This window comes from Acinonyx jubatus, chromosome C1, assembly GCF_027475565.1.
Source record: "Acinonyx jubatus isolate Ajub_Pintada_27869175 chromosome C1, VMU_Ajub_asm_v1.0, whole genome shotgun sequence".
NCBI classification, from domain to species: Eukaryota; Metazoa; Chordata; class Mammalia; order Carnivora; family Felidae; genus Acinonyx; species Acinonyx jubatus.
In genome coordinates, this window is record NC_069381.1 from 33559567 (window position 1) to 33573011 (window position 13445).

The 13445-nt window shown below is 53.5% G+C and overlaps 2 protein-coding genes across 4 annotated transcripts; one reads left to right on the forward strand and one right to left on the reverse strand.

The window, feature by feature from the left end:
* The first annotated feature begins 2087 nt into the window (after nt 1-2087).
* On the forward strand, nt 2088-8141 carry CDC20 (cell division cycle 20). 2 transcript variants are annotated; one of them, XM_015066793.3, is made up of 11 exons: nt 2088-3965; nt 4137-4325; nt 4438-4586; nt 4684-4780; nt 4982-5110; nt 5210-5406; nt 5520-5614; nt 5763-5991; nt 6142-6267; nt 7196-7313; nt 7894-8141. In XM_015066793.3, exons 1-11 carry the CDS (start codon nt 3641-3643, stop codon nt 8070-8072), a joined length of 1833 nt encoding a protein of 610 aa, XP_014922279.3. In that variant the 5' UTR covers nt 2088-3640; the 3' UTR covers nt 8073-8141. The 2 variants fall into 2 exon arrangements, with proteins under 2 accessions (XP_014922279.3, XP_014922280.2); XM_015066794.3 differs by having other exon boundaries at nt 2097-3965; nt 4096-4325.
* A 140-nt stretch (nt 8142-8281) lies between these two features.
* On the reverse strand, nt 8282-13164 carry ELOVL1 (ELOVL fatty acid elongase 1). 2 transcript variants are annotated; one of them, XM_015066795.3, is made up of 8 exons: nt 13006-13164; nt 10426-10485; nt 10054-10244; nt 9799-9879; nt 9592-9648; nt 9398-9503; nt 9176-9312; nt 8282-9019 (listed from the first exon to the last, which is right to left on the reverse strand). In XM_015066795.3, the coding sequence occupies exons 2-8, from the start codon at nt 10469-10471 to the stop codon at nt 8798-8800; spliced, it is 840 nt and encodes a 279-aa protein (XP_014922281.1). In that variant the 5' UTR covers nt 10472-10485; nt 13006-13164; the 3' UTR covers nt 8282-8797. The 2 variants fall into 2 exon arrangements, with proteins under 2 accessions (XP_014922281.1, XP_026915252.1); XM_027059451.2 differs by lacking the exon at nt 13006-13164 and adding an exon at nt 11026-11263.
* Nucleotides 13165-13445: the final 281 nt, after the last annotated feature.

Sequence of the window (13445 nt, forward strand, 5' to 3'; positions counted from 1 at the left end):
TTGGCAGAAAGAGCACACTCAAACTGGGCATCTTGATGAGTTTAATAAAGGCCATAGTTATAAAGATAAGGCAGGATTTAGGAAAACCATCAAGGACTAGTGCAGCACCCGAGCCCTAGCAATAACTGGGAGCTGGTACCACCCCTAGGCATCAAGGGGTAAGGGGGGAGTATAGTTACCAGATCGTGAGAGAGTAGCTCTAAGAGAGGGCTGCCTGACAGGAGCAGTGACCTTTGGTAGAAAGATACAACCAACCTGTAGGGACATGGCAGGGAGGGAACCGGGAATAAATAGCTCATGCTCACTCTACCCCCATCCTCTGTTCTCCTCTGTATTAGTTTGCTAGCACTGCTGTAACAAAGTACCACAAAGTTGGTGGCTTAAACAACAGAAATGTATTGTCTCACAGTTCTGGAGCCTGAAAGTTCAGGGTGTCATTAGGGTTGGTTCCTTCCAAGAGCTGTGAGGAACAATCTGTTCCGGGTCTCTCCCCTAGCTTCTGGTGGGTTTCCTGGCAATCTTGGTGTTCCTTGGCTTCTAGAAGCATCACCCCCAACTCTGTCTTTATCTTCACATGGCATTCTCCTGTGTGTATCTGTGTCTAAGCTTCCCCATTTTATAAGGACACCAGTTTCACTGGATTAGGGCCCACTGAAACAACCTCATCTTAACTAATTATATCTGCAATGATCCCTATTTCCAAATAAGGTTCCACTCTGGAGTATTGGGGCTTAGGAATTCAACATATGAATTGGTGGGGGGTGGCGAGACGCAATTTAATCCATAGTATCCTCCCATTTGTGGAACCCAAACAGAAACCAAAGCCCAAGGTAATCCATTGAGGTAAGCCATATAAATCAGCCTCACAGGGTACAGCGCATGGTAGATAGGGACAAAGAGTGGGTCTGAATGGGACAAATGGATGACATCCAGTATACTTGTTTTCCAGAATTCCTTCCACTAGCTATGGTCAAGGCTCCAACTCTATTCCTAGGGACTCAAGACTAAGATTGAGAGCCAAACCACTAAACTTCTCACCTTTACACCCACTCAGCCATCATGTCCTCACCACTTTTACTTCCTAGGGTCCATCTCCTCCATCTCTACTGAGCTATTGCTACAGCCTTCCAACTAATATCTCTGCCTCCAGTATCTCTCCTTAAACCCAACCTGTATGTTACCTCCAGACTGACTTTCCTATTCATCCCACTCCATACCTCTAAATCTTTAGCTTCACTCTTCAGAACCTGATCTCTTCCTCTTCTAGTGTTTCCCTACATTAGGATTAAAAGTGTTAACACAACGCAAAGCACATAGTAAATACTCAGTGTTTATTGAGCTATTTTTATTATCCCAAATGGGCTCTTCTACCCCCTGGATCTCACCAAATTTTATTCCTTCCATACCCTTTGGTTTCCTAGATTCAAGTCCTTCAGGTGGGAGTTCCCCCATCTAATCAGCAACTTGGCCTCTAATTATCCTTCTTTAAAGCCTTGTTCTCCTTCCCTCCAGCCTAAGACTAGTGCAGTACCCCAGCACTAGCAATGGTGGGGAGTGGGACTAACCCTAGGCATCAAGGAGGGAGGGGGAAGGGGAGTGTGGTTACTAGATTGTGAGAGAGTAGCTCCAAGAGAGGGCTGCCTGACAGGAGCAGTGACCTTTGGTAGACTAGAAAGCCTTCTTTCTTTCTTTCTTTCCTAGACTGGAAAGCTCCCTGTGTTTTCTATCCCACTTCTTCCTGGGTAAGGTAACCCAGGCACCTTGTTCTGTCAGCTGGCCCTTGCCTGACTTCTTTCACCTTCCTTGGCTCTTTTGCCTTCACCTTCAAATATGCATAGGCCTGTTGGTACTGGTTCCCTCAAGTTCCCATGCTCTGCCCCTTTCTCAATCCCAAATTTCTCACATAAGTATCCCATGCTTGCTGCCTCTACACTGTCCCCACCCCCACCCTTCTTTCTGCCGCCCCTTCCCCAAGCATGCATTCTTCTGATCCAGCTCTCTCCCAGGTCACTGATGACTTATATGTCAGTGGCCAAATCTGGCCTTTTCTGTCATCATTCTTCTTGACCATTTTGCATATATGAAATTCCTCCCCCTTGAAGGTCCATGTCAGTATAATCTCCACTGGCTTCTTTCATTCTTTTATTTTAAAATGTATGAATTCCCCAAGGTTGTCCCCTTACTTACCCTTTCCTTTTTCTCTACAGTTTCCCTTACTCCAGAAGCTTGCTGGCCCTGTCCTGCATTCATATATGTTTTGTTTGGCCCTTCCCTATACAGAAACTCACTGATTCCACAATGCCCAGCAGATAGAGTTCAAACTCCTTAGCTTAACATTTGAGGCCCTGACCAGCCTGACTCTAGATAACCTTTCCTCTGGGTTTCAGGGGCTCCCAGTTGCCAACCCCAAGTCGTCTAGGTAATTGGAAATAAACAACAACAAGAACAACAACAAACAGGAATGCTTCAAAGTCAAAGATAATAACGATAGTAAGTTTGGGCTAAGAGCCCTAGATTTTTCTCTATCATCATCAGAGTTGACCTAAGGTAATAATTGAAAACATGATTTTTCTAGCCTCCCTGGGACAGTATAGCATTTGGTTAGGAGTGCAGGGGCTAGCCAGATAGTTTGGCTCCACTATTTATTTTTGGCTATATGCCTTTGGGCACATTTCTAACCTTTTTCTGACCGTTTCTTTCTCTATCAAAAGGAGAGTATCTGCCCTATGGGATTAAGGATTAAGCTCAATAATGTGTGTAAACTGTTTAAACACAGTCGTTAGTAGATGGCCAATAAATGGTACCCATTATTATCTTTATTATTGCCGCTTCACCTCTAAGCACATTCACACAATTCATTCAAGTCATTATTAGTGGATTTGACTGAATGGGAGTCAAACCTGGCTTCCCACAAACTGTGTGGTCACAGGCAAATCCCTTCCCTGGACCTTGGTTTTTCCGTCTGTAAAATAGGGGTATGTTGCCAGAATGGGGAAGATGCACCACGCACAAGTTAGCCTAGTGAATCTTCAAAATTCCTGACACCTCTAAAGCCCCATGGGGGTAAAGCCACAATGTCTTTCAGAAGGCAGTTCAATCCTATCTCCAGACAGGCAAGTCTGAATCCTGATCTTTTTTCTTAACCTTAAGGAATTCATCCCTTTTTCAGCTTCATTTTCCCTGTTTGTAAAACAACAACAACACAGTTTTTTAAAACTAACACACGTGGGGCGCCTGGGTGGCTCCGTCGGTTGAGAGTCTGGCTCAGGTCAAGATCCCAGGGTCTACGGATAGAGCCCCACATCCGGTTCCCTCAGAGAAACCCTGTTTAGGATTCTCTCTCTCCCTCTCCCTCTGCCCCTCCGCCCCCTCTCAAAAAACAAAAACAAACAAACAAACAAAAACCCCACACAGGTTACGTCCTTCCTGGCAGTGTTCCTACAGGCACCAAACTAACTAGGTCTGACCTTCTTTCTGCTCCTAAGCTTCTCAACTCGTTCCCCACCCCTACCCACCTGCCTCCTTTCCCTTCTCTGAAGGGCTCAAGTGCTTTAGGTCACTTCTGCACTTCTGCATCATAAATACGATCCACATGGACGCTTTAACTATGAAGGGCCGAAGAGGGCAAGCTGAAGAATGAATGGAAGGGACTCCGGAATGCAGTGGCAGCTCAGGCCCCGCCCCCAGGCGCGCCCCTCCCCGCCCCTCTCTCTTTCCGACACCAGTTCTCTGGAGACAGGCCTCAACTCTCTCTTCAAATCACGCTCCACGACTGGATTCTCGTGAGACCTGTGACTTGCACCGGAAGACCCGCCTCCTGTGCCGTGAAAGGCCAATGGGTGAAGGCGACGGTTGCGACGGTTGGGTTTTGAAGGAGCCAATGAGTGCTCAGAGCGGAGAGTTTAAGAAGCGGAGGCCGGCACTGCAGAGACCGGTCTGGGATCGGAATCTAGTCGGAGCTGGAGGTAAGGGCCGTGTGGGTCGAGCTGGGGTGGGTATGCAGCCCGTGCTCCGAGACCCGGACGGGCTGGGGCCGGCTTGGTTCTGAGTGTGTGGCCGGCGGTCCCAGGCAGAGCACGGTCGCCTCTTCCTCAGGGCTCCGCGGGCATCCACTCCAAGGACCCCTCCTCCTGCAGACGCTCCCATGGCGCAGTTCGTGTTCGAGAGTGACCTGCACTCGTTGCTGCAGCTGGATGCACCCATCCCCAATGCACCCCCTGCGCGCTGGCAGCGCAAAGCTAAGGAAGCTGCGGGACCGGCCCCCTCACCCATGCGGGCCGCCAACCGATCCCACAGCGCAGGCAGGACCCCAAGCCGAACACCCGGTCAGTGGGGTGCGGCGGGACACGGGGAGGAAGAGGGAACGGCTGAGAGCGGCCTTCAGGCCTCCTCCCTCAGGAGCCTGCTCAGACTCTGGCTTCCCTCTCCCCGGCCCAGGCAAATCTAGCTCCAAGGCACAGACCACTCCCAGCAAACCTGGTGGTGACCGCTATATCCCCCATCGCAGCGCTTCCCAGATGGAAGTGGCCAGTTTCCTCCTAAGCAAGGAGAACCAGCCTGAAAATAGCCAGACGCCCACCAAGAAGGTATGTGGCCCAGAGGGGCTTAAGGCAAGTGTGTACTTTGTGTACTCTGTGTGCTTTGGATCATGCCATCCTGCCTCACCACCACCCTTTGTGCCAGGAACATCAGAAAGCCTGGGCTTTGAATCTGAACGGCTTTGATGTGGAGGAAGCCAAGATCCTTCGGCTCAGTGGAAAACCACAAAATGCCCCAGAGGGTAAGACCTGAAGTTCTTCCTTCTTGGAGGGAGGTGTTGGCCCGTTCCCAGGGTTGGGGGGAGATGCCTGTCTGCTCTTCCCACCTAAGACTGAAGGGAGGGGAGGTGCGTCTCTGGCCTTCCTCGCCAGGAGCAGGGGAGGAGTCAGTTTTCCCACTGGAGTCAGTTTTCCCACTGTCAAGACGTATTCGGTTGCCACAGGTTACCAGAACAGACTGAAAGTGCTTTATAGCCAGAAGGCCACGCCTGGCTCCAGCCGGAAGACCTGCCGTTACATTCCTTCCCTACCAGACCGTATCTTGGATGCCCCTGAAATCCGGAATGACTACTGTAAGTGCAGCCTTCCCTTTGCCCATTGGACAGAGGAAGAGGGCCTGAGGACCAGACAAACAAGGAAGCTCATTCTCCTCCCTTTCCCTGCTCTGGCAGACCTGAACCTTGTGGACTGGAGCTCTGGGAATGTACTGGCTGTGGCGCTGGACAACAGTGTGTACTTGTGGAGTGCTAGCTCTGGTGACATCTTGCAGCTGCTGCAAATGGAGCAGCCTGGGGACTATATATCTTCTGTGGCCTGGATAAAAGAGGGCAACTACCTAGCTGTGGGCACCAGCAGTGCCGAGGTGCAGGTGAGACTTATCCCTGTGCTGCAGTTCTGTTGTGCCCAGACGGGGGGCTTGTCCAGCAGGAGGATGTTAATGGCAAGTTGCAATCTCTGATCCTAGCAGCCTTCTCTCTCTAGCTATGGGATGTGCAGCAGCAGAAGCGGCTTCGAAACATGACCAGTCATTCGGCTCGAGTGGGCTCCCTATGCTGGAACAGCTATATCCTGTCCAGGTTAGTGGTTTTAGCTAGTCTGTTGCAAAATCAATGTGCGATTTTTGCCAGCTCTCCCCAGATATACACCTCTGTATGGAAGCAGCTCAGTCCTGCTGGCAGTGTTTGGCCCTGCCACAGAACCTGATTCCCTTCTTCCCTCCTGCAGTGGCTCACGCTCTGGCCATATCCACCACCATGATGTTCGGGTAGCAGAACACCATGTGGCCACACTGACTGGCCACAGCCAGGAGGTGTGTGGGCTGCGCTGGGCCCCAGATGGACGACATTTGGCCAGTGGTGGCAACGATAACGTGGTCAATGTGTGGCCTAGTGCTCCCGGAGAGGGTGGCTGGGTTCCCCTGCAGACATTCACCCAGCATCAAGGGGCTGTCAAGGTGAGAATGGGGCTAGGTTGGGTCCTCTGCTTACCCTGGCCCAGAACCTGGGGACTGTTAAGGGGAGATGGGACAGCAGGGTTAGACGGGATTACCCTGTGACCAGTGTCTAGCTCTAGTACCTGCTGACCCCACCTTTATCCTACCTAGGCTGTAGCCTGGTGTCCCTGGCAGTCCAACGTCCTGGCAACTGGAGGGGGTACCAGTGACCGGCACATTCGCATCTGGAACGTCTGCTCTGGGGCCTGTCTGAGTGCTGTGGATGCCCAATCCCAGGTAGTCTTTAACCTGTTCCAGCCCCTCCCTCCCAGAAGGTGTTCTCACTCTGTGTGGTCTTCCGTGGGCAACCGTGTTCCTTCCAGTGGCTTCCTCAACTCTATGCCCGATGGTTTCCAAAATTCTGGCTCCACTCTCATTCATGATCTCCAGGCCACACTTCTGTCTGTGGCTTAACTCCAACCTCATGTCCTATAGGTGGCACCGGCCTAATATGCCCTAAATTAAATTTGTCATTTCTTATTTCCCTGAAATGTGTTCCTCCTCCTCTTAATTGTTTGAGAGGGATAGAACTTACTCAGAAATCTGGAGAACTTCCTAGAATCTTTCATTATCTTCACTTAGTCCCCAAGACACATCATTTTTGCCTCAGAATATCATTCACGTGTGTCTCTCCCCTAAGCCTCACTTTTCTTCTCACTGGAGGCCCCCTGCACTGGTCTCACAGCATTCTTTTCTTATCTCCTGCAGTCTGTCCTCTGCACTGGGTCTGGGTGGTCTGTGACTGCTAAAACCCTGCAGTAGCTCCCTATCACCTACAGCAACTTAATCCACATCCATTGGAATGAAATTTGAAGCCCTTGCTGGTGGGTCTCCCACCCACTCCAGGTTCCTCCCCTTCTACCCTCCTCTCCCCCATGCAGCCTTCATTCTAGACTTTGACTCTGGAGCCAGAGTTCAAATTCTGGCTCTGTCACCTTCTAGACTCGCATGTGATCTTAGGCAACTTGCTGAAGTTCCTTCTGCTTGATTCTTTATCTGTAAAATGGATAACAATTTTTTAACTCTGAAAAAACTTTTGTAAGAACTGTGGTTATTCAAGTCTGAGTCTGTGGCACCTGGCAGGGTGCCTAATGCTCGAATGGAGTTAGTTCTGATTTGAGTAGCATCGGCTCTGTTGAGCCCACATGCCATTCTCTCTCCACAGGTGTGCTCCATCCTCTGGTCTCCCCACTACAAGGAGCTCATCTCGGGCCACGGCTTTGCCCAGAACCAGTTGGTTATTTGGAAATACCCAACCATGGCCAAGGTGGCTGAGCTTAAAGGTAGGTTCCAAATAACAGAAGCCAGACACAAAAGGCCACATATCATATGACTGTTGAAATGTCCAGAAGAGGCAAATGCAAAGAAATAAAAACAGACTGATGGTTGCTAGGGGCTATGGGGAGAAGGTGGTGAGGAGTGATGAAAATGTTCTGGAATTACTGTTGTGATGGTTGCACAACTTTGGAAATACTAAAAGCCAATGAATTGCATACTTTAAAAGGATGAGTTTTGGGGCGGCTGGGTGGCACAGTCGGTTAAGCGTCCGACTTCAGCCAGGTCACGATCTCGCGGTCCGTGAGTTTGAGCCCCGCGTCAGGCTCTGGGCTGATGGCTCGGAGCCTGGAGCCTGTTTCTGATTCTGTGTCTCCCTCTCTCTCTGCCCCTCCCCCATTCATGCTCTGTCTCTGTCCCCCCAAAAAAAAAAAAAACGTTGATAAAAGGATGGGTTTTATGGTATGTGAATTAAATACCTCAGAGGTGTTAAAAAAAAAAAAGGTTAGGTGGCCCTCAATATTGGAGGCTGTAGGTATGTCTACATTCCTATGCTCTACTCTCACTTTTTTCATCCTCATGCCCCAGGTCACACTGCCCGGGTCCTAAGTCTGACCATGAGCCCAGACGGGGCCACAGTGGCATCGGCAGCAGCAGATGAGACCCTGAGGCTGTGGCGCTGCTTTGAGTTGGACCCTGCACGGCGGCGGGAGCGGGAGAAAGCCAGTGCAGCCAAAAGCAGCCTCATTCACCAAGGCATCCGTTGAGGACCAACTCATCACCTCAGTTTTTTGTTTTTGTTTTTTATTTTTCTAATAAAGTCATGTCTCTCTCTCTTCTCCTTGCATGACCTCTGTCCCAGCCTTCCCAGAGCCTCCTCTCTGCTGTCTGTCATCAGAGAGCCAGAACCATCCCTCCTGTTTGCAGATAATAAGGCTAGCACCTCTTTCATTCACACATGTACACACACAGCCTCGGTGGTTTTCTCTGTCACTTTTAATGGAGACATAAGCGAGGGAGCAGCCTCCACAGGCTGTATTCCCAGGCCCCCCACCCACCCTGACCTTTGGCCAAGAAGCTTCTGCTCCAGCATGGGTAGAGGAGGGATCCTGGGTCCACAGTGACAGATTATTGCTGACCTCTTCAGTGTGAGGAAAAAGGCTACAAGACCCTGGTTGAGGGCCAGTCCTGAGTGCTCCTCTCCCAAGTTTAAGGCAGGGAGGGGGAAATAAGTATCCAGCCCTTTCAAGCCCCCAGCTCCAGAGTGGCAGAGGGCAATGAGGCCACATCCTTGGAGCTGGCCAGGAGAAGTGGGTGAGGAACGGAAGCTGTGGTCCCTGTGTACCAGCTGTGGGGAGGGGAGGACCTGTCCCCTGCTCAGTCCTGACCACATAAGCCCTGGTCACAGGTATAGGTGGGAAGAAAAATGTCAGATGCTGCCCAAGGCACAGTCCTGAGGCACTTAGGTGGGCGCCTAGGTAGGCCATGTTTCTCAGTTGGCCTTGACTTTGGCAGTACCTGGAGCTCCATTTTGCTGGAGTATACGGGGGAGCCGTTTGCCTTTGGTGTAGGAGTGATACCAGAAGTTGGAGAACAGCACGAAGAAGATGGTACCGTACATCCAGATGAGGTGGATGATGACTGGATACTGGTAGCTACAGCTAGGCATGAAGTAGTATTGGGAGATGTGCAGGGAGACCAGGACAAACTGGATCTAGAATGGAGGAAGGCAAGGGTCAGAGGAACAGTGAGAGGTGCTAGAGAAAGACTGAATGTGGAGTGTGGAGGGATGGGGTCAAAGGTAAGGCAGGCTGGATAAAGGTAGGATCCAGACCAGAAGGTTGGGACAGTTATGGGCCAGGCCCCTCACCAGCTGGATGGCTGTCATGTGCTTTTTCCACCACAGGTAAGGCTGAGCCACAGGGCCAAGGGCAGACAACCCATAGTACAGGTACATGACGACATGCACAGAGGAGTTGATCATGGCGTGGAAAGAGCCCATTCCTCCTGTGAGGGGACAACAAGGTCAGAAGAATTGAGCTGCTGGTCCTCAATGCCTGCCCCTCTTCCCCCGGTGGCCTTCACCACTCACCTGGGGCAATTTTTACCCCCCACCACCAGCTCCAAGGAAGCACTGAGTGGTGGAAGACATGTAGAAAGGTCACCTGTCCGTCTTTTTTCCGGAGGATAAAGATCACCTGAGAAGAGTGGGGAAAGGAAAGGGGTTTCTGAGCCAGGGCCTCTCCTTTCTCCCTACAGGTTCTCACTTCTTCTATAACCACTCACCGTGTCCATCAGTTCGATGAACTTGGAGAAGAGGAAGAGCCAGGCCACTCGAACCATCTGCAAGAAGTCAGGCAGCCTTAGGACACCCATGCTACTCCGAAAACTTCCCTAAATTGGGCCAGGAGCCCAAGTCACACCCAAACTCCTATCCCCAGGTTGCGGTTGCTTATAACCTACCCACCCCACACTACGCCTGTCCCTACTTACCCTTAGTGCCTCCGGGCTGTTGGAATAGTCCACAGGATCGCAGCGCCAGGTGTAGGTACTCAGCCAGCCAGACATCAAGAACTAGGAAGGGGTGTGGATTAGACCACCAGAGTTCCACCCTGCCCAATCCCTCTTGCTATCTAGCTGAAGAAATGGATTTCAGCCTCTCTGGAAAGGAGATGCCATGCTCTGGCCACAAGGCCTGCCCCTTATCCTGCCAGCAGGAATTAAAACCTAGCCATGCCAGGGGCCCACCTCATAGACAATGTAGAGGGAGAGCGCCACCAGGGAGAAGTTGTAGACAATCATGAAGCCCCGGAGCTGGAAGGGCTTCCGATTGGCCATGATGCGAGGCCCAAGTGAGAGAACGAAGTACACGTAGGTCAGGAGGATGGAGGTCATTAGCAGGGGGGACCCCATCAGAGGGTAGCCCTGGACCCGAGGATCTGTAGAATAAGGGTCAAGGAGTCAGAAAGGGTCACGGGGTCCCAAAGGGTGCCCACCAGGTGTACAGACATGGGGCCAGGTCACAAAGGGTCAACGGGTTCACAGGGACCCTCCATTAGGAGACAGCCCTAGATCCAGGGATCCCAGGACAGGAGAAAAGAAGGGTAGACGGCATCTTACCTGCATACTTCATCATCTCCTGGTACAAGTTCACAACCGCCTCCATCCTGGCTAAGGATTCTGGGGAGGTATGGAGGGTGGGTGTCAGGGCTGACCGTGCCCCCATCCCACCCTCGACCCACAGACAGGAAGCAGACCAGATGAGACAACTCCCGACACCTCCCTGCATAAAGGACAGAAGACTGACAGGAAGGAATTGCTGGGGATTGGGGGTAGGAAGCCGTCTGGCCAGGGCACCGCTTCCCCGCACATCCCGCCTGCCTGCTGGGAAGGACAGATCCCGCCCTCCGCTCCACACCTCACTCGCCTCCCCTCACTCTCTGCTCCTCCAGAGATTCTCACCCCCAGTCCTCTCCTCCCCTCTTTCTGTGCAGGGGAACTCTCCAAGTCCGGTCTCTTTCCGGAGAGTCTTACCTCTCCTCTCCGGAATGACCGCTTCTCCCTTCCCCACCAGTCTCCCACCTCTCCAGTTCTGGTTCTGTCTTCTCCCCAGGGATCCTCCCCTTCAACCGCTCCGGTCCACCTTCGGGATGCTGGTCTCTCGGGACGCCGGTTCCCTCCTGCCCCTTCCTCCTCTCCTCTGCCCTCCCGGGCTCTCACCTCCAGCGTCTCTCGCAACTCCTGGCTCTCCTCCTCTCCGGCACCCCTTCCAGCCCTTCCACTCCGGAGCCTTTGAGACTCAGGAGCCTTTGAGACTCCAGCCCCGGCTCCACCTGTCTGACTAGATCTGGCAGAGGCCCGCCCTCCGCCCGCCCCCGCTGCACTGCTCATGAGGTGGAGGGTGGGGCCAGGCCACAGGTCAGGGCCCGGAGGAGCAGGACCCACCAGGATTGAGAAAGCCAAGTAAAGCATGGGGCTCACCACCCACCCACCCACCCTGGACAGCCAGATGACCTAAAGCTCTAGCTTAGTTTTGAGTCAGAAACCTCACGGGACTTTAGCCCAGGGCTCACCTTGGCCCCAAGAGAACTGCTGAAAACCCACACCCAGCATCTTCTCCTAAACTAGCCAGAAAGTCTCAGTTTGTCCTGCTTCAGAATGGGTGCAATCACCCTTCTCTCCCTGGGAGGGGCAGGGAAGCCAGTGGCATGTGAGGAGGTGGGTGAGTGGGGGAGGTCTCAGGAATCTTCCCCTCCTTTAGGGAGGGTCCTAATGAGCTAGGCCCTCTCCCCCTCAGAGCCTGAAGGAATGTCGGGGGAGGGCGCCCTAGGACACAAAAGCTCCGGCCGGTCCCCAGGAGAGCCTGGGATGCCGGGGCGGTCCCTGAGGGACGAGCCTTGCCCTAAAACGGCCAGGGCAGCAGATGCTCTGCGAGCTGCCTGCCCTCCAGTCTGCCAGGTTCCCTCGTCCAGACAACAACGTGAAAAATACAAGTGAAAAACACACCTTCTGACACATCCACTGAGGCTGCACCTGTGCCCCTCCCACACTCACGGGGCACACATCTCACAGATGCTCCCCCAGCCTCCGTGACGACCCCCAGCTGCCCCCACCACCGTCAGGCCCCAAGTCCTCCTGTATGCACAGAGCGCCTCTAGCATGGCTCTCCCCACCACCACCATCGACAGACTGACCACCGCCCGCCCTCCCTCAGCGCACATATGTACACGCGGAGCCCTCACACCTCCTGCTGGTGACAACCACCCTCCTCTGACACACCACCCAAACAAGCCTCCATGGACTTTGACATGCAGTTCCTGGTACTCAGACCTGCTCCTCACTCCATTCTCGCTGGCAACACACCCAGAACACTCTTCGTTGGTCCTGCATCACCATGTGCAAACGGCCCACACGCAGGTTTACGGGTTTACTCACACGTACGTGAGTCACAGATAAATGTGGTCACAGACATAAACTCGGACACTCCACTTTGAGGTGAATGAACATAAAACCACCCACACCGCACGCAGACACACACCTGCCTTGGGTCATGCATACAGGTCTCTTTTCATGGATGACCTTCGTCATTCATTCATTCACAACCAGATTTTGTTGGTCTGCTGCCTCTCCTGTGGTAGGGCCTACCTGGCATAGGCCTGCACTCAGACACACAGTTCCTCCCTGACCCATGTGAGTTTGCCAGCTGGTTATCTCTCCCGCTCTCTCTCAGCCACCACTCAAGTTCACCTCCCATAAACACTCATGCGCCCTGAAGGTCAGGAGTGGCTCTAGGCTCCGGAGAGGACCTCTCCCCAAGCTTGAGAAGCACTGGGTGTGTCTCCGGTAGGGGAACTCGGTTGGGTGCTTCCTTCCTTTAAGATGGATGGAAGGGAAAAGGAGACAGGCAAAGGAAGGGGGAGGGGAAGGGAGAAGAGAGGAGCAGGGAGCGAAGGAGAGGGAGGGTAAGAGGCACAGAGGGACGAGACCCAGAGGTGGTGGAAGAAGGCCTAGGTTTGAGCAAATGGGAGCCGGGATCGGAGGGAGCCTGCCGGCCAGGGCCGGCCCCAGAGAGCTGGGACCTCCCACCCACGGTCCGGGAACAGCCTCGCCCACAGGCTGGGCAGGGCAGGGCAGGGCAGGGCCAGCTAGGCAGGGTGCCCGGGCACGTGGGCAGCCCGCCCGTGGAAGGTCCAGACTCACCAGTGGGGGGCCAGGCGGGCAGGAGTGGAGGGCTTGGAAGGAGCAGGGCCAGAGAGAAGTCCCCAGGGCCAGCCTGCCTGCCACTTCCTCATCTGCTGGGCCGACTTTCTGTCACCAGAGGGGGACAGGGCGGGCCGGGCGGGGGGCGCCTGCTGATTGGCCCCGACTGGGCTCGGCCCGAGGGGCGGGCGCAGGGGCGGGCCGCCAGATTCCGGGGCAGGAAGCACGCCCAGCCCGGACTCCCCACCCCTTCCCTCGGCATCTTGCCGCTCGCCTCCATCAGGTCGCCCTGGGCCGGCCCTGGCCCGCCAGAGGTGCACCTTGCTTCTTCCCGACCCTCAGTCTTATTCTGGGCCCTCTGGTGACTGTCCAACCACGTGACCAACACATCCTCTGTTTGTGGCAGGCCCACCCAGCTTAGGACCCTGAGGAAAGTTCCA

Bases quoted from the DNA above. Each gene is read 5' to 3' on its own strand.
- CDC20 (XM_015066793.3), top strand. From the start codon at position 3,641: ATGGAAGGGACTCCGGAATGCAGTGGCAGCTCAGGCCCCGCCCCCAGG. The intron at 5,407-5,519 runs GTGAGACTTATC...TTCTCTCTCTAG, and splicing joins CCAGCAGTGCCGAGGTGCAG to CTATGGGATGTGCAGCAGCA. The intron at 5,615-5,762 runs GTTAGTGGTTTT...TCCCTCCTGCAG, and splicing joins AACAGCTATATCCTGTCCAG to TGGCTCACGCTCTGGCCATA.
- ELOVL1 (XM_015066795.3), bottom strand. From the start codon at position 10,471: ATGGAGGCGGTTGTGAACTTGTACCAGGAGATGATGAAGTATGCAG. The intron at 9,504-9,591 runs GTGAGTGGTTAT...CACTCTTCTCAG, and splicing joins TCATCGAACTGATGGACACG to GTGATCTTTATCCTCCGGAA. The intron at 9,313-9,397 runs GTGAGTGGTGAA...GTCCCCTCACAG, and splicing joins GGGGGTAAAAATTGCCCCAG to GAGGAATGGGCTCTTTCCAC.